A 20,354-nucleotide genomic window follows, 5' to 3' on the forward strand; every position below is an offset into this window, starting at 1 on the left:
AGAAGACAGTAGCAATACTGTGAAAGACAAAACTAACTTTTATTGGGCGAACCTGTGCCCACAAGAACAGGCTACAGTTATAGCACAACGATAGCGGCGAACACGGTCGGCGATCGTCGAAAATATAATCAACGGGTCAAGCGCGTCGGCTTTTATATATCAATCGTCGAATGTTCCGGACTAATCACTGGGACCCGTGTGTCTTCCACAAAGTTCTACACTATTCGCGTCGCGCATACATGCAATCAGATTACACAAGATTCGGTGACAGACAGCGGATGGAACCATCGATAACATTCCAGAAACTTCTTATACAAGCAGGCGCGTCCTGTGCTGCGTGATAACATTTGTTAAGCGGTGAAACGTGGTCTCCGAGAAAGATAAACATGTACACGTGTCAATATCTAACAACCGTGTAAAGCAAAAGAAAGCCTTGAATTGTCTATCTTAGCTTACACCTTGTTATAACGAAATAATGGATATAACGAAGTGCATGCAATTTATTTCCAATACTGTGAGCCCTGCCGGGCTGTTACAGGATGGAAATACAGAGCACAAAGTTCACGCAAAGAACGTAGTCAAGTTTTCTTCAAAAGAGTCAACGATGTTATCGCTCGGAAACACACAAGAATACAAGTTATTCCACTCAACAATTGTCTTGACAATGAAAGAGTGCTTAAAGACATCAACTCTTGGCACATAAGGCATTATAGCGTAATTGTGGTTATTTCATGGTGAAACCCGTCCAGGAGGCTTCAAATACAAACTGGAATTCAGCTTCAGCTTATTGTGATAGAGCTGATATAAAAACTTTAAAAACTGATATAAAAGATTCCCTTGAAATCTAGAAATCTTTGTATTTTTTTTAATGCGAGGGTAAATGCCTCAGGGCATACAGGGGTATGGGATGGAGGTGAATAAGGATGATTAAATGAATGAAAAAATATTTGCCCCAGGCAGTACACCAGCAATGGTCCAACCATGGCCCAATGCTGGCAGAAATTGGTACCAATATTAGACCAATGTTGGCATATTGGCAAAGTGCAACCCAATCCAATGCTGGCCCAGCGTTCAAGACAAGATTGGATCAATGTTATGCCAATGCAGCAGCCACTGTGTTGCCAGCGTCGGACCAGCGTTGAGCCATATCGTTGCCGTTATTAATGCCAGCTTTGAGCTAATGGCCTTCGCATGACGAATATTTTAGATACGCTGGCTCTAGAGCCCGCAGCCATTCTTACCGCAAACCTTTTGCTAGCGGCACTTTTATCACTGCCCTCAGGATAGGAATTGGGCAAGGTGCCGAGAACGGTGGGCTGGCCAGGGGTTTCAGGGCAGGGAGCTGACGTCGGTAGGCAGGTTGGTCAGTGCTTGGATGACGGCGGGCTGGTCAGGCCCCCGAGGTACACGATAACGCGGCGGTTTCGTTAAATTTGCTACCACTTCCCATAGCGACTTCACCATTACTTGGAGGAGACGCTTGCACTGTAAAATAAAAAGAAATATTATCAGATATGTTGATGTGACAAAAGCATGAGGCAGGGTTTTCATTTAAAAAATCGCCATACCGCAAATATAATGACTTTGAGCAGAGAGTTCGAAGGGGTGAATCAAGAAACTTTCTTGTAAGAGATTTGTCAGGTAGCACTTCTTAATATTTGGACATATCTGGCATATTTCGTAGGAGGTGTAACAGAGAATATTTAGAACAAACATAAAATGCACAGGATCCGTCCGCCTTGTTTACACCCCACGCCTTGTCAGCGTAGCACTTTATAATTAAAAAAATGCAGCATCACCTGCTACAGCTCAAAAATCCGTTTGAGATTGTGTAGGCACAATGCGGCCTTCGTGCAAATTTCTTTTAGACATTTTTCCGTTCAGCTCAGCTGGCCCGATCCCCAAAAGTGGGTACCTGCTATTAGATCGCAAGGATCTACATCTATATCGGCGCAGTGAACGTCGGACGCTCTGTTTCCTGCGGCGTTGTGCTAATGCTATGCCGTCCTGTAGAGCATACAACTGCAGCACGAAGCCTGAAGATGGTTATGCAATTTTTATGATACCACAAGGAACGCGTGAGGGCTTTCGCAAGAAGCAGTGGCTGCAAAACATTGGCCGGCACTACTTTGTTCCGACAAAGAACAATGCTGTTTGCGAGGTAAGGCACCTTTTTTATTGTTCGTATCAAAGCGGCTCCTAATGTTGCATCCTTAATGCGTAAGCATTCCTTGGCGAATACGCCAACCCGTCACGCGAAAAGTGGAATGACATTTAATTGTAATAATAGTGTAAATATAGATTATTGGAAGCTTCGACGTAGGCGATACGGAGCAATCAAAACCAAATAAAAAAATTAAATTGATCAGAGAGAATTCCCATAGGGATATATAGGCTCCATCAAGAATTCATAGGGAAGCCTCTAGTTGGGGTCGGCCGATTGATATTTGGTGTGGGCCATCTTAAATATGGAGGTGGGCCAACTTGAAATTTGACAATGGGCAAATTTAAATGTGGTGTTTGGATCCCACCGATGGCATCGGTTGTTGGGAACTCGGCGCTGACGCCCGTGGTTGTACCTGGGTCGCAAGCCCCAAGGGTAGCGTTGGCCTGGCGGCCTGGGGTACAACTGGAAGCATCCGAAGGTCCCGGCAAAGCATGAGTCGACTGGTAACAACAAAACAACTTGTTTATTTTAACATCGCAAAGAGTTGGCGGTCAGGTTGACCGAAGTAGAGAGACGGGAGAGCACTTTACTCAACAGAAGAAATCGGAGCCCTCCTTTTTTGGCGTCCGGGGGCAGCTGTTTTTATACTCTCGCATTTGAGGGCAAGAAGGAACCCCTCAATAGACGAGCACGTGAATGTACAATGGGCTAATGGTGACGCACACTGTCGTAGCGCTGCCGGTCGGGCACAATGACTGGAATGAGAGGATGATCCCTGCTTTCGCATCGCCTGGTTCGGGCACAATGACTGGAAGGAGAGGGTACCCCTGCTGTCGCATCGCCTGGTTCAGGCACAATGACTGGAAGGAGAGGGTGATCCTTTGCGGTCGCATCGCCTGGTTCAGGCACAATGACTGGAAGGAGAGGGTGATCCTTTGCGGTCGCATCGCCGCAGTCGCGCCTGGAAACACCTGGCGGGGAGCGTTGCGGCGACGACGATCGGGCCAAAATGTCTGCCGCCCCGCCGCAGTCGCGCCGGCAAAACCACGTGTCGCAGGCGAAACGCAACAGTGGTAGTGGGTCAACCTAAGTTTGGGGGTGGACCAGCTTGAAATTTACGGTTGTGCAAACTGAAATTTGGGGATCAGCAACTTCAAATTTGACAACGGGCAAATTTAAATGTGGAGGTGGGCCAACTTGAAATTTGGGCACGGGCAAACTTGAAATTTGGGGGTGGCCCAACCTAACTTTGGAGTGGGCTTACTTAAACTTTGCGGGTGGGACAACTTAAAATTTAGGGGTGTCTCAACTAAAATTTGGAGGTGGGCTAACTTAAATTTGGGGATGAGCCAACTGAAATTGGGAGGTACGCTTGCGCATTCTTAGACAACTCCAGTGGAGTTCCTGCATAATTTTTTTCCAGCCTGCTCATCAGCGTTTTTGCTGCACAATTTGTATGTTGCGTAAAAATGGGCTGTCCTGAGTGTGCTGAATATTCTGCTGGGACGCCATCAACTCGCACGTTGTCTCGCAGTCGGAAATGCAGCACTATAGATTCTGCACTCCACTGTAAACAATTATGTACGAAGATACAGCATCTGGTTCGCATCTTTCATGATTGTTAGGATCCGTAGCCTGTTTTACTGAAAATCAAAATAGCGGCTTGTAGAGCAGGTTTCTTTCCAGCTTACCTCGATGTGTGCATCACTCATTTGGATATAATGAATGCAGACCCTGAAAAAAGTTAATGGCAAGTATACCCGTGCTATTGCGGGTGATAAGCGCTGGCTAGCCCACATTCCATTTTTTTTTCTTGAATTTGCTTTGAATTGGGCTGCCACGCACGTATGAGTGAGTGACGATTATTTGGTTTTCTTACGAACACAGGTAATGTGCAAGGGGTGTTCACATGATCGCGCATGCTTGCTCACACTTAAATTGCGCAACTGTCCTATTCAGTTCAGCGACCACAGCACAAACGCTGCTTTCACGTTAAGAAGACAAACACAATGACGGAAGATGTACTCTCGACTAATTCGTTATCAGTAGGCACGCCTAATATATACCTGCGGTGAACATGCGTGCACAGGCAAGAAAAAAAAATGTCAAACACTGAGGGATGGGCCACAAGCAATACTAGATCAAGTGCACAAAGTTAAGCCTCTTATCCTGTGGCAGAAAAAATATCTGGAATGAAGAACTTGCCTCCAAGCTCCCTTTAAATCACTATGACTCATGCGGCTTTAAGAAAAAAACCAACCTCCGCATAAACGTTACCTTCATCATTCTCTATGGTGTTATTACTATTTTTCAAAATTTTCTACACCAATGGAGCGCGCCACTGGCCCAAAATCCTGCGCCTCCGTCGAATGCTGCGGCCCCTCCTCGGTAGCCAAGGAGAATAATCGTGGCGTGCGCAGCCATTAGATGAACAGCTTTTCAGGCGCAGCCTGCGCGCAAGGAGAATCGAGGAGGAAAGCGTCGCAGGGAGGAAAGTGTCGCTACTTTCAAATATTCAAGGGGTTTTAGCGCGGCTTTAGCGCGGCCGGAGCCGTGGTGCTACCTCGTGGCGCAGAGCACAACCAGACAAACACAGAGCTAATATTGCAGCAAAAAAGTGCGTTCTAATTCACTGCTGCTGTAAATTTTCGCCAGCGTCGTAATCGTGTTCACGAGCGGTTGGTTGTATCCAATGGAAAGTTCCCCGGAAAGTTCAAAGTGGTTTGGTGGTGTTTCGCACTTTCGCGGGTGGCAAGAGCGGCGCGACTCCGCCCTTCCGAAAACCGCATGTTGTAGACACTTTTCTAATAAAATCATTCAAAAGACGATAAAGATTGAAAGATAAAACCAATAAAAAGTTTAAAACTATGAGCTTAAGCAATTTTAAGCTATGAGTAGAGTGTACACGCCAGCTGTGAGCTACAGCCGTAGACAATCGTTCTGTATGAAAAAGCATGGCCTTCGAGATTAACTTCGTACATGGTGATTGCCGCTGTGTGGTATACGATGTTGACAGTAGAAAACGTTAGCGATAAAATGTACTTTTCTACGGTAGAAAAGCTCATAAGCGCATTATTAATCTTTGTAAAATGAAAGTAAAACTACGTTGTGTGGAATGCGTGGTGGCCCTCAAAGCGATCGCTGCCGAATTTCGGAGTCCATGCGTGTGCAGTTAGCCGAAACCACCGGCCGAAACCAGCCGAAAACGCAGCCATGACGCAGCCGCGAACTACCGCTGCTTCCTTCGGTAACGCGGCGCGTAAGTACAGTGTACTAGCGTAAGTTGTGCAAGTAGTTGTGTCTATACTGTCGTCCGGTTGTTGTATTGTTTACAGCGATTTGTGTCGGTTGTTTTGACCCATCGCTCAGCTGACATGCCAACCCGCTCCGAGAGCACCGACGGGTCCAGCTCCTCTGGTCGCAGTGGCTCCAACGATACGGTGAGCTCTGTCGTCAACGATCTTCTTGACAGCTCATGCCATCTCTTGCTCTTGATTCCAGATCACAAGGTCTCGTCACTTGCATTGTATTGTTATGTAATTGCACTGTCATATCATTATTTGCATTGTACGTGTTAGAAGCCGAACTAACTGCGCATTGACGGAGGCACGCAAAATAAATCACTCATTGTTGTGATCAAAATTTGGAAATTTATTTACGCATGGTTCATTCCTTTGTACAAAATGAATATCCTTGTAACTTTCGATAACAACACGTAACTGCTAAACAAAAGAGCTAACAAATATACTTGGTCCTTGCTCGGTCATTCTGATGGTTTCGCATAACTTCCACTGTGTCCGACACAGGGCATCTCAAAATCTGAGCGCTCGCTTGAGGATTCAGATAGTTCTTCCCACGGTGCTCAGTGTAATTTTCCAACAATAGTATAAGTGGCAGTCACACGGGGTGAAATGTACTGCGTGTTATAGTTGTTGCTGTTTCCCCCGATAATCTCCGACAATCTTTCCTCCGATTATCTCCGATAACTGCCATTAATGTTGTTAGTTTCACTGATTACAGTTACACAAAAAATGAACACATCCATTTTAAAGAAACCAGTACATGTTTTCAACGTTGTTTAATCTTTACCGCACATTCTCTCATGTGAAATGACAACACTCGGTGTGTATAGTATGGGAGCACTTATGAAGGTCTGGGAGCACTTGTGAGAAACTTTAATTTGATACTGAAGTTTGTCTCGAAGTGTTGGACATGGCGCCATGCGCACTATCATGACGTCACCACACGGGTGTAAATTTGCTGACGTTGCGAATCAGTAAGGCTAAGTGTCATTAAAAAAAGTTAATTATAGGGTTTTACGTGCCAGAACTACACTCTGATTATGAGGCACGCCGTAAGGCGGGACTCCGGAAATTTGGACCACCTAGGGTTTTTTAACGTGCACCTAAATCTAAGTACACGGGTGTTTTCGCATTTCGCCCCCACCGAAATGCGGCCGCCGTGGCCGGGATCCGATCCCACAACCTCGTGCTTAGCAGCCCAACAAAGGCTAAGTGTCATAACAATTGTCATGCGAGAGAGAACGTTAAAGTGTTTCCCGCGTTTCTTCTAGCTGCGCTTGTGTGTGTGGCAGCTGTAGTGATTGCAGGAACAAAGTGAGCCATTATGATGCACCCACTGAGGTACAAAGGCCAAGACCGATTATGAGAAGTACTATAGGTAATTACAGTGATCTGATGGTTTACAGTAAGTTTTCTGGGTGTAGCGGGTTTGGACCATCATTTAAAGCAATACACTCTTTAAAAAGTTGGCATTCTTTGGGGCTTTTCTTGTCCCACAACAATAATTGTCATCTATCTTGCCCGCATTTCCTTTCGTTAAGGCTGTGCACCCGGTACTTCCAGGTCACGAATGACATGCACATTATCAGTGTGACATAGCATTTTTGAGTGGAAAGCAGGGAGTGCAGAGTTTTCAAGAAAGGGAATGCAAGCAAGGCAGATGACAATTATTGTTGTGGGACAAGATAGGCCCCAAAGGTGCAAACTTTTTAAAGAGTGTACAATGACAAGTTAAAAATGTTGTGTCGCTACTACATTAACATCTTGTCAGAGAAGCCGTTGCACGATGATCACTAGCTGACTCCTCTGAATACTAGTTCTTCTTGTCATGCCTATTGTCTTCGTCCCCAAAGCACCCTTCTTGAAGCCATGCCGAAGTCGTGAAGTTGAGGAGCGTTCCAGGGTACCGAGAAACTTTCCGGAGAAAAGTTTATTCCATTCTCTTTTTGCGTCAAGTGTCTGTCAACAAATGATACAAACAAGCAAAGAGGTTATGTGTGCATACAGAAATTCACAACAATGGTCTTTTGCCTTTCATCAAGTAGACATCATCATCATCTTTGTATGTGGTGTCCATTTCTATGCTCTCTCTCTGTCCCCTCTAATTGCACTAGTAAAAATGCCTTGCAGCTGTTGTTTTTCGTGCAGTGACCTGCTTTGTTCTCTCTCTCTCTCCCTGTCTCTCGCTCTCTTTATTTTTCGTTATAAACACATTAAAAAGGTCATCACAATGCACTTTCTTTTCGAATGTGTACAGCTTCCTGCAGCTGACACGTGGGGCTCATGGCATGCAGCAGGAGAGTCTCACAACCGCTGTCTCCAGTTTCGGTGAGCATCCTTCCCCAGAGAAGGATGTGTGCAAATGAACAACTTTTCCTTGCTGTAATAGTAATAAAAGCCACTGCCTTGTGATCTATGGAAATGTAAACCCTAACATAAACTGTACGCAAACATAGACGACTCTCTGGCAACATTTCTTTGTGTACTATCAGCATAAATTGAAGTGTGAACAAGGGAAAACTGATCAGAACACCTATTCATGGGAGTGCAATGTCCAATCAGTCCATAACTGGCTTCTAAGCATCGTGTAGTCCCAGACAGAAGTTTGGAGACTAAATTGGGCAGTGGTTACAAATGCAAACAAATATTGAAACATAACAGTACTCACTAGTTTTCTATTGTTTTGTTTGAATCTATGCTGGTAGCATATTTCCATATCTCCTCTAGTTAGTGCTAAAGTTTTCAACAGCATAACTATAAGGTTAAAGCTAGAGAGGTGGAGAGATTGATTGATTGATTGATTGATTGATTGATTGATTGATTGATCGATCGATCGATCGATTGATTGATTGATTGATTGATTGATCAATCAATCAATCTTCACCATGCACCAACAGTTGCATGGTACATAAATTGTAACTTTTCAAAAGTCTTTTGCCTTAACATTTGCATTAAATGGTGTACATATGAGATTCTGACTGATGGAAAGTGTCAATATTAATACAAGTGCCAAAATGTCATTTATTGGGATTGAGCGTGAAAGAAACACTTTTGTTTCATGTCATAGTTGACAGCCAGAGACACAGGAGCATGTTAGATGCCCGCAGGCATGAGATAGCTGTACAATTTGCATGAAGAAGTAGTCTACCTATTTTTGGTGCTCAATTATAGGGGATATGTTTTTCTTGTAATAAAGTAAAACCAGCATGAAATATATTTATTGTTCAAGTCTGAGCCATGCACTGCTTAATTTCTGCAATGGGATTCATTTGTTGCACAGTGTAAGCTAATTTGTGTGGGGCGTCATGATAAGAGGCAGGAGCAGTACAAATTGAGAAACACAAATTGAGCTGTCAAATGCGATGGTCCAGCAAATCTGATAGCTGCACCTTTCTTTTAGTGATTGCAACCCTAAAACAAGGTGCATATTAAAGCCTGACTAACGTGGCATTGTGGGTGCCCCCTGGTGTGTGCAGGGTGAACAACGCACATGCCCGTGTGAGTTGCCTTCTTTGTGCCACTCCAATGGGTAGCACCCGGTGGTTGGTTCCCTTTGTTGGACGCCGGCTGCCTCGAGAGCTTGCCAAGCGCCTCACACATGCCTCTCAGCCAGAGCTGGTCAGTCATCTACCACTCTGCCCCTTCTTCCTCAAACCCATATTTCTTTCTGATGACTTCTGCCCTCTTCACACTTGTATATCTTTTGGTTGTTTATTCTTTCGTTTTTATTTACTTGTGTTTAGCATAAAGCTTTCATGTGACTCTCTCATATTCCTTGATACTGATCTCCCTAAGTGTCTCTCATGTCTCCTGAAAATCAGCTTCTCCACATGGAATACACGCCACAAGCTGGTATCCTAGTTATGCAGCTACAACGAGATATGGTATGAGCACTCCTACGCTGGTGCCACCCGTCAATGTAGATAGATAGCATGATAGGAAATTGCTTCCTCCTTTTGGGCTGCGGGACATTGGCCTGCATAAGCTGGGTGCATGCTTGAGAGTGTACTTTATCAGACTGTCCCGCTAAGGATTTCTCATTTGGCTGCAGAGCTCAATACCGGGATGGGTAAACACCATCGCTCATATATGCTTCCTCAATTCTCAGCACACCTCCCTCAAGGAACTATTCCTTTGCACATCAACTAGCTGGCATTGTTATATAAAAGGAGCAATAAATCGTCTTTTTTTTGTGTTGACACTACTGCGTTCAACAAACCTGGGTTTTAAAGGTACCACTGTCGTACCTCCTTTTCTTATCAGTGCAGTTCTTTATGTGCCTGCCGAATGCAGTGCACTTTATATTGGTGCCTCCATATAAGGTCAGCAACAAAACCCACACTGGTACTATGGCTAAGAAAATTGGAATGCTTCTGGCAGGTGGGTCATACTAAAGGCCCAACATGCTGCCACGTCATCATCATCTTCAGCATATTTAATGTTAACTTTTGAATGAAGACATCTCTAATAACCCATCTATGCACCTACCGACACCGTCTTGTGCCAGCAAATTTCTGAACTTCATCACACCACCTACTTTTCTGCCATCCTTGACTGCACTTTCCTTTCCTTGGCACCCATTCTAGAACTTGATAGGCCACTGGTTATCTGCCTTACAGATTACATGGCCTGTCCAACTCTCTTTCTCTTAATCTTGACTAGAATATTGGCTGCCTCCATTTGCTCTCTAATCTGCACCACTGTGTTCCTATCCCTTAATGTTATGCCTATCATTTTTCATTCCATACCTCGCTACACAGTCCTTAGCTTCTCAAGCATTTTATGTTAATGTCTAGGTTTCTGCCCCATATGTTAGCACCATTAGAATGCTATGATGGTGCACTTTTGTTTTCAGAGATAATGGTAAGCTGCTAGTTGTGACTTGGTAAATCCTACCACATGCGCTTTAATGCATTTTTTTTATTCCTCGGTAAATTATCTTATCGTGATCTGGGTCCCCTGTAAATAAATGGCCTATATCATACTGTTGCATAGATTCTAGAGGCTGCCAATTACAAATTCTTGTTCTCTTGCCAGGCTACTGAACATTACCTTTGTCTTCTGCATATTTATCTTCAGACCTACTCTTGCACTTTCTCAACCAAGGCCTTCAATTATTTATTGCAAGTCATCTCTAGCATTTAGGACAATGCCATCTGCAGATTGCCAAGATATTTGCCATTGATCCCGACTCCTTATCCTTGCCAGTCTATGACAGCTTGAATACTTCTAAGCACGCAGTGAATAGCATTGCAGAGTTGTGGCTCCTTGCCTGACCCCTTTCTTGATTGATTTTTTTTTTCTTGTGAAGAATTAAGGTAGCTGCAGAATCTTTGTAGGTACTTGCTAAGACATTCATGTGTGCTTACTGTACACCTTGACTGCACAATGCCTCCATGACTGCTGGTACCTCCACTGCCATATCTGTAGACTTCCGTTGATTCAACTTCGGTTAATTAGATTTTTTGGTTAATTCGATCCCAGCCGAAGGCCCCAGCCATCATTCATGCATTTCTATGGGCCCAAACTTTTGATGTCTCGATCCACACTACATTCAAGTTATGTGGTAAAGCATATGAATGCCGCGAAGTTAGTTTTGGTTTCATGTGCGATAGCACCCCACAGACAATTTCCGCCCCAATTTTCCTACCAAAAATGGAGAGGGGGTGTAATAATTGGATAAATACCGTAGTCAAACATTGATGAGCTACGGATATTGGTTGAAAATCTGCCTAGGTCTTGGCCGCAAATAAGCATTGTCGATGGGTGATTTTCTTCTTTTTTTTCTGCTCCCCCCCCCCTCTCTCTCTCTCTCTCTCTTTAAATGTGTGTTCAATGCTTCCAGTGCTCCCTAAACTCCGCCAAGACAGAAGCTGCCACTGCAGGGATTGCTATTGGGGTTACCACATGGGCCAAACGCTTGCGTGCTGCCTGGTCAAGTCAGAATTATCTGGCGTAGGCCAATTTTAGGATCAAAATAATGACAGTTTGGGCCCATAGAAATGCATGGGCACCGGCTGGGACCTTCTGTCAGGATTAAATTAGATGAAAAATCTAATTAACCAGAGTAAAAGTAATGGAAGTCTACTGTACTTGCTCATGCATCAGTCACATGCACAGAGATGCCATTGTCACGCGATGCATGACTCAATCAGAGCTAAATTTTGCTCACGCACCATTCGGGGAAGCATAGCTCAGCAGTAAATTTGTCCATCAGAACAGGAATTGTTGCATTTGAGATAGCCCACAGTGCCCTAGTGGGTATGACCTTTCAAACTCAAACTGGTGCTCATCAGAAGTTATGAGGCATGCAAGTGTACAGTTAGTTGCAGAAATTTCACGCTTGCTCGGCTATGGCCCCCCTTTCAACATGTACGGTGCAGAAATGGCTTGTAGAGACTTTGGCAGCAGGAGAGAGGTATATCCAGCAACTTTGATCAGGAAAGAATGTGTCCCTCTCCATAATGAGTGCAAGCGCAGGAGATTGAGGAAAGCACAGTAGGCCCATCCATGTACGAATACAGCGGGCTGAAGCAGCATGGGCCAGTCTCGTGCGCCACCAGCTGGGGGGTCATTTCTTTACCCTAGTGCCCAAACACCCTTTGGAAATAAACTGGGCTCACTACAATTAGGAAAGGGAGCGCGATTTCAAAATTAGACTAAGACCCCCACTAGCTGTAACATAACTTAAACATTTAAGCATTTTAATGCATGAATACCATAAGATACTGCAGAAGCAGCCACCCTACTCTTATTGAAAATTGGGTTAATCTAGGTGTGTGCGCTTGTCCGGTCGATCTTTAAATGCCGAGAAGTGCAGCTCACATTCTTTCCTAATGCGCGATGCTGCTCAACAGCTTCAATCTTCCTGGGGACAGTGAAGAAGTGCATCGTGTGGCTAGCGCGTTGCATGATAAGTGTGGGAACAGTGATTGCGTGCACTCTTTATCAAGATGTGTCTCACTACAGCCCTACAACCACTGTTTTTTCCTTGAAGGACTGTTCATTCTCACTCTGCATTATCTTCAACCCCCATCGGTATTTGCCTTTCCACCGCAAGGAAGTCACTGTTCCTGTCATCGCCCCTAGCAGTCTCGTAGGGATTGCAGTGGGGCGAATATTTCGGCTAATGCTGGTAGGCGCTTTGGAGGGGGTGGACGATTAACGTTTAATTTTCAGAATTCTGAAGTTTTGGAAATGTTAATACTGGGCCCCTGTGCGAAACTGGGTGACTCTACGGTATTTTGCGGTGGGTGTAACATGTCTATTTGGTTATGTCGTTTCTGTACCCTAGTGCCCAGACACCATCTGTAGCGCGCACAAGGTGTTTCACAGGCCTCACTGTGGCTACCTCCCTGATACAGCCTATCGAATTTTATTTTATCTAGTTTTTTCCTCACTTTTTTCTTTCTTTTTTCGCCTTTAGTAGGAGACATGGCTGTTAAACGAGCACTGCCGTTACACAGGTCCATGCAGCACATTGCATCTCAGTTGTGATAAATTAAATATATATATATATATATATATATATATATATATATATATATATCTTATAATGGGGATGGTCTTGAGAAAAAGCTTTCAACTGCATCTTATAATATATTGGCTGCAAATGTTGTTGATGGTGCCTGCAAGTACTACATGGTTAAGGGAAAGCCTTTACTGCAGGATGTTAAGCTGTTGCTAGTCCGTGGGAGATTCCGTATAGAGTACACTCAGAAACCACCCTCCCTATTCATTCTTTTGCACACTGGAGTAGGCAATTAGCGATTGTACATGAACTTTTCTAGTAATCTTGATTACTTTAGATACCTGTGTTATTTTTCATTCAGATGGTGATGCCTCACATGACAATTCTTACAGGGCATTGAACAAATGAAACTTTCCAGTGCGCTGCTGGGAAACTTATGTGATGCATGTTGGTTATCGGTCATGCCCAATACAATTCTACATTTTCGCCTGCTGAACGTTTTAAGCTCTGACATTCTAGACATTGCCTGTCCATACTTCTATAGAATATTTGCCCTCAATTATTGGGCAAATTTTAGGCACTACAGGAGTGGGCCAGTGACTGGGTATTGCAATAAGTTTATCTTGCATTGTGTCTCCTCGTTGGTTGCCTCCACAACTGTCTTCTCTGTCCAACTCGGACATCTCTGTGTTAGTAAAGTGTCTACAGAGCACCAGTGATAGGCTCAAGCACGGGCGAACTCTGTTTGCAGGTCCAGGCAGCCCTGGGTTCCAGCTTGCAGGCTGTGCACGATGCCTGGCTGCAGAGCCTGGAGCCAACGCTGAGCCGGCGAGATGAGCTCCTCCAAGCCCCGGACCAGGTAACACTATCGGATCCCTGGGCAGGAGACACGTGGTCTACCCTTTTCAGTGGAGTGGCTCATTAGATAAGGCCAAGCATGTGGGACACTTAGCATTGCAGGGTTTAAAGGGCCCCCTGCACCCCTTTTCTTGAAACTCAACAGTGTGGTGGAATTAGCACGTTGCCTTTCAAGCAGTATAGTCCTTAACATATATTTGAATGCAATAAAGCAGTGCAAATGGAGGCAAATCATTGACGTACAGGTTAAATAAAAGTGAAGATAAAACAGACCCCTGGGGAACACCCTATTTTAACATAATTTTTGTACTGGAATAGTCACCTATGCGTCACCTGAGAGTGATTACTAAAATAACTAGACAATAACTTTATAAATGGGTACCCGAAGCCAATTCTTCCTAGCTTATCAAGAAGTAATGTGTGAATAACAGAATCAAAAGCCTTACTTCCATCTAAAAAAAAGAGCACATACGAATTCGCTATGCCCTGCCTTTTTATTTCTATTTTCTGTTTCTATTTGCTATTGTTTTTCTGCAAAATGCTTATGGCAGCTGTTCAAGGTTGGCACCTGGAAAAGGTGCCCGAGGGCAATGATGCAGCAGCAATAGGACAGGGAGGCTGTGTTAACAGTCTCTGCTTCCTCATTTCCCAGAAAATTTGAACGGGTCTGCTTATGTCTGCCCAATGGCTGCCGCCTATGGGGCATGCAATGTCATCGCTGACGCTGCCTAGTGCAGAAAAAGAGCTGGGCTAAAACAGAGACAGCAAGCACTCAGTTATGTGAGACTGCAGTTTCCTTGCTGCATGCAGCAGAATAATATTTCGTTTGCGTGTCCATGCCTAAGATCAGAAACATTTTCTTACTGTATTCAAAAAATGTTTTAGAGCCCCCTTAAGATAAAAGAGAGAAAGGGAAAATTTAATTGCTGTGGTTCATATGCTGCTGTTCAATGTGAGTTTTCACTACCGTGACCCAATCTGAGTGAGCTCTGGCTGCCCACAGCACATCGTCCCGGTGACCATCGTACAAAAGAACACTCAATGAAGCCAGAGAAAGTATAGGGGAAATTAATTGTCACCTTTCATGTAAATGTAGCAATATACGGTATAAGGAAATAAAGGTGGACAAAAATATAACTACCCACTTCCTTCGCTGTATAGCCTTGAACAGAGCTGGCCTACACGTCCAGGGTTCATCTCATACGAACACACGCACAGAAACCCAAGAATGTGGCCAGGAGGTAGGTGTCACGGCAGCTTACTTGGTAGAGCACCACATTAATTATTTTTATTTAATTATCAGAGTACCCTCATTGCCAACAAGGCATTAATTATAGAGGAGGGGTTACACACTGCGCAATTTGAAATGATAAACTATGTACAGGTATCCAATAAACATCAAAAGCGATATAGCAACAAGCGATGAACATCAAAAGCCACAGTCTAACATTAAACACATCAAATAACAAGCTTAAAATACTGGATTATTAAAATGTAAAAAAACTGCCGGGAGTAGAAGAGAGTTGGGATTAGTGGTGGCTACTTGGTTTGTTAAGCAATTCCATTCTGAGATTGTGCGCGGAAAAGAAAAATGAATTTCTAAACTTGTATTCTCTAACCTTGTTTTGTGATCGATTCATGGAGAGACATAATGCGGTAGAAATATCTATACGTCCCTGTCTGTGCCCGTTCTTGAAAAAAATATATATTCCAAGACATCTTTAAGTCTTAATTTTCCCTCCATTTTTTTAGTGTATCCCATCGAAGGCTATCTTCACAAGGGACAAATTGGGTGAACCTTATGGCTTTTGTTGTTATATGATGTTTTGATGTATGTTATCTTGACGTTATGTTTGGTATGGCCTTAGTTTGACATTTCTATTTAACTACTGGTCCCATACTGTACAAGTGTACTCAGGTATGGACCAGACATTAATTTGGTGCAGTAGCTGCTTAGGTTCTATTGGGAATTGTCTTGCGTTTCTCCACAGGAAATCTAAATCTTTACAGGCTGTGGCTGTGACACAACATATATGGTAGTCCAATAAATTTGTTGATAAAATACTCCTAGGTATGTAAATTTGTTTACCGGAGTAACGCAGTTGCCATTTATATTATAATTAAACTCGTGAGTAATTTGTTTTCGGGTAAATGACATCCTTACAGTCTTCTCAAAATTTTATGTGCATCTTCCAAGTGTCGCATCAATGAACATATTTGTCTAGCTCATCCTGCAAAGAAATACAGTCACTTGGGTTTCTCATTACTCTGCATAAAACGCAGTCATCTACAAATAATCGCAAAGAAGACAACAGGCCGTTACCGATACCGCTTTTGAATGTCATGAACAATGGGCCCAACACAAAACCTTGTATTACCCGTGATGTCACTCTAACCTCCTGCGAGCATACGTTGTTAAGTACTCCCTAACTTTGTGCATTTAAATATTGTGCAATCCATGTGATAACTGATGTGTTTATATTGTACCATTCTAATCTTTCAATTAATAATGAGTGAAGAACAAGGTCAGAGGCTTTTCTAAAATCTATAAAAACTGAATCAACTATGAAGCCCTTATCTAGTGCACTTGTTAAGTTATGTATTAGGTAGTTCTGTGAGTTGAGTGACACAAGAGCAGCTGTTACAAAAACCATATTGTCGGGGAATCGGCAAGGAGTGGGCATTCAAGATGTTACTAAAAAGAGCACATTCAAATAATTTACACACCACACTAGTGAGCGAAATCGGCCTGTAATTGGAAACATTGTTGCGAAGACCTGACTTGTGCACGGGAACAACATTGGCCAATCTCTGGTCATTAGACGGCACACTCTCGTGAAGCGATTTTTGGAATATGACGCACAAATACTTGGACACTGGATGGGGCCACAAAGAAAGCCATTTAGGGGACAGAGGATGTGGGTTTGGCTCTTACCTGTGGCAAGGTGTTGGTTCTTCCTCTTTCATTTCTGTTTACTACATTCATCTTACTACATTTCGATTAAACCTAACAGTCAACTTCCCCGTACTTTCCCTGACTTCAGTGTTTGTTTATTTCTATGGTGGTGACGTAACAAAAAGAGAGAGCCCCTTGGATCTGCCTGTTCTTGTCGCCCAGGGTCCTGGTGAGGCATCCCTGGCCGCCCTGGAGGCAGAGCTGTCGTCGGGATGCTCCCTGGCACTTGCTGTCGTCATGGGTGGCGAGCACCTGTACGTCGCCAACTTGGGTGGGTGCACGATAAATGCATGCCAGCTCTGTTATGTGGGATATATCGTACCCTGAGAACCACCTCTAGAACCTATTGCTGCATGAGAAACACTTTGCATGAATGAAGAAAAGTGTTGACTAGCTAGAACTTGTTTGTGGCAGTAGATTGGCAGGGCCAGAAAATTCTGCATAGGAAATGTATACAGTTATGACATGGAAGATTTCCAAGAAAACTGTCACCGTGTTACCTTTGGACACTTACCACTGCAGTCATAAAACACACCTTCACCCTGTCTCTCCTCAATTGTTCTAGTTAAGGAGACTGACAACCAATTTTTATGGTGCCCACTTTTTTAGTGCAATGAAAAGCTTATGAATGGAAAGCTTACCGGGCAGAGAGCTTTGATCTGCATTGAGGATGTAAGTCGTTCGCTGAAAGCATGCTGGAAACTGATAGGTGAGCACAATAGCGATTATACGCCGGCATCGATGGGAGGCAGGCCAGTGCAGTGATAGCTCTGAGAAAGTATTATTTTGTTTATCATGCCACTGTTCTTGCGATTCATGTTTTCTGAAGTGTTAAGTTATTTCTACAATAATTGCTACGTGCTTCCGTGGTTTCCTGTGCAGCAGCTTTGGTCATTAACAAGTCAAGGGTGTTTTTTAGCTAAGCCAAGTTAAGTACTCTAAAGCAAAACGACGCTTTTGCACGTGATATACAGTTCAGCATGTTGCTGTAGCCACGTGTGCGCTTCTGATTTCCAAAGCATGTCGTCTCTTGAAGACCTGACCTAGCTAGAATAAAGGATTTTAGCTTCCATGTGTGCTCAGAATTTTACGTGTGTACTAGAGCAATCATGTGCATTGCCAGGCACCATGGACTCGTTTTACTTTGTAATAGGCATAGAATAAAGTTCAAAGGCCTAGTAATATACAAACTCCAATCTTAAGCTATAGATATGCAGTACTTAACAGTACCAAGGCTTCACCACCAGTTTGCGCCACTTACTGTTTTTTTTAAGCTTTCTTTTCCAATTAAAAATTATGGTTCCTACTTAAGTTGCGAACAATGTGCTCGATACTATCACTATAAGTCATGAGCATTTCATTTTCATCAATGCCTCCAAACACATTCTGGCCAGTTTTCAGTCCCTTCAAGGGCAGCGCCACCTCTTAACGAAAGTACCTAGTATAGCCACAATATTCAGCGACGCTTCTCAGCGATTCCTCTGATAAGGAGTTGCACGTGAAAAAATTTGGAGAACCCTCAAGCTTCGCCTTTAAGACTGGAACACGACTGCATTCAAAGATCCCTGTCTGCCTCTCACGCTTTGCGGCAACTGCAGCTTGTAACCTTAATGTTTTCCTGGAAACGCCAGTGGCGAACGCTATGCACGAAGGCAAGCTTTCTGGTTCTTTTTTTTTTCTTGTAACACCATTGCAACACCATTTGGATGGTGTTGCGAGGAACCAAGCGGGCGTGCCACTCCTACTAAGACAGATCGTCATTTTGCCTGCACTCCCGGCACTACTTCAAGGAGTGCAGAACTTTTGTCTTCTATTTGACAATACATCATGCTCTTCAATTTGACTTGGTGCAGGAGCGAGTTCATCACCAGTCCCAGTTTCTCCTGCACTTGCTACTTTGGAAGCACAGGCATCGTGCAAGCTCTTGGTAGCACATAACATGGCACTGCGCTGATCAATTCGTGGTGCACAAATCTATATGTCTCCCACTTTGGTCAAAACAGTAAGCCTAGCTGGCATAAGGAAGCGAGATACAAGTTTCATGCCAGTACGATGTCTGTCCAGAAAGTTTACGAACATTTGAAAATTACTGTTTGAAGAATTACTTTGAAGGCAACGAACCTAACTAGTTAACAGGTAAATGCAAGCTATTCTTTTCTTGCAAGGCTAGCAAGCTTTATGTACAGACCATGTATGTTTGTCAGCATATGTGGGTAACATAACTAATTGATTTCACTTGAACAGCATAAGATTATCCTGCATTCTCTGATGAAAAGAATGGTAATCACGGCTACAAATTTGCTGCCACTGCGTGATACTATCGCAATATAGGTTACTGCGATGACAAGAATAAAATGCCCGCAGGAGACAGCAAGAGCTGGTTTGCTGCTGCACCTGTTTTATTTGCGAAGACGATGAGGCGCGCTAGCTCTCACACGAAGCAAGCTCGCGCGCCACCACACACTGCATGCTCGAAAACTGGTTCAGAAAGCACAGCCAATTTGAAGAGAACTGAATTTGGTTGGTTCAGTATCTTCATTTGCTGTAACCAGAGCTTTAGTGCATGTGAAGTTGCTGTGATGGAATTCATTTGTGTAAGAAACCTTTCAGTTGCTCTCGTCAGTGCTGCTGCATTCTGTCACATGTAAACGTCGGCCACAAGCAGACAGTCTAACAGAAGAAACTTCAAGAGTGTAACCTTTTCCTGGGTGAACTTGTGCCCACGAAGGAAGTGTAATTTGGCAGCTGTAGCAACAATACTGACAGCACAGTTGTCACATCACTTGAATCAGTTTACAGTCAGCTCCATCTAGAGGGCATGTTCACTTGTTCTCAAACAACTTGCAAGCATCTCAGTAGTTTGAAAATGTGCTGCGTGGATCATTATATGTAGAAGCCTGTCCATACGTCTTGTGAAAAAAGAATTTAATAACTGAGAACACGTACAATCCAAACCCACCAAAAAAAAAATTTGGCAGGATCAATTGTAGTTGACATCTACTCAAAGCAAAGCATTGCGTGATACGTTGCATTGTGAGATGCAATGGGTGCCAAGCTGGTGGGGCCCAAGCAGCCCTAGATGCATGTTGTTGTTTTCGTGGCTTCGAAATGGTTATGTTATCACTCCTCGAATTCGGGTTGGGTCGGCAGCTTCTCTTGGTGGGGCATTTTGGCAGGAAATTTTGAAGTGCCCACTGAGCGAGAATCACTGTGCCACGAGACGCTGACGCATGTCGAGCTGGTGGCGCTCAAGTAGCCCAAGATGCGCTTTGTCATTTTTTTTCTATTGCATAGAGTTTTAAGACAGCTACAGGAAGACGAAACGAAATTGAGCTGGTGAACATTGCCATGATACGATGGCTACGCTGCCGCCAGAGCAAAGCATGATGCTCACTTGGCGCAGCCTGCAGCAAGGAACGACACTGCATTTAAGTTATCGCTTATTAAAAGCATGCAGTATGCTTCCAACGGGGCTACATGCTGTGAGACAGATAGAAGAAGATGCTTATTGCCATAGAGTTGGCAGCGATAGCTGTGAATGTAATGTATGACAACCCGCAAGGAGATTTTCTGGTACTGGAAGAGGAAACTGAGTGCGTG

At 43.9% G+C, this 20,354-nt stretch overlaps 1 protein-coding gene across 1 annotated transcript in view; it reads left to right on the forward strand.

Moving 5' to 3' along the window:
• The window catches only part of LOC142590305 (uncharacterized), a 106,480-nt gene that overhangs the window by 72,583 nt on the left and 13,543 nt on the right, over nucleotides 1-20,354 (forward strand). Inside the window, exons 6-10 of the mRNA XM_075702323.1 lie at nucleotides 5,537-5,607; nucleotides 7,727-7,797; nucleotides 8,946-9,087; nucleotides 13,692-13,799; nucleotides 16,917-17,025. Of these exons, the coding sequence (XP_075558438.1) occupies nucleotides 5,537-5,607; nucleotides 7,727-7,797; nucleotides 8,946-9,087; nucleotides 13,692-13,799; nucleotides 16,917-17,025 (501 nt within the window). The remainder of the gene's footprint in view (nucleotides 1-5,536; nucleotides 5,608-7,726; nucleotides 7,798-8,945; nucleotides 9,088-13,691; nucleotides 13,800-16,916; nucleotides 17,026-20,354) is intronic.

The sequence above is a fragment of the Dermacentor variabilis genome, chromosome 8 (assembly GCF_050947875.1).
Source record: "Dermacentor variabilis isolate Ectoservices chromosome 8, ASM5094787v1, whole genome shotgun sequence".
NCBI classification, from domain to species: Eukaryota; Metazoa; Arthropoda; class Arachnida; order Ixodida; family Ixodidae; genus Dermacentor; species Dermacentor variabilis.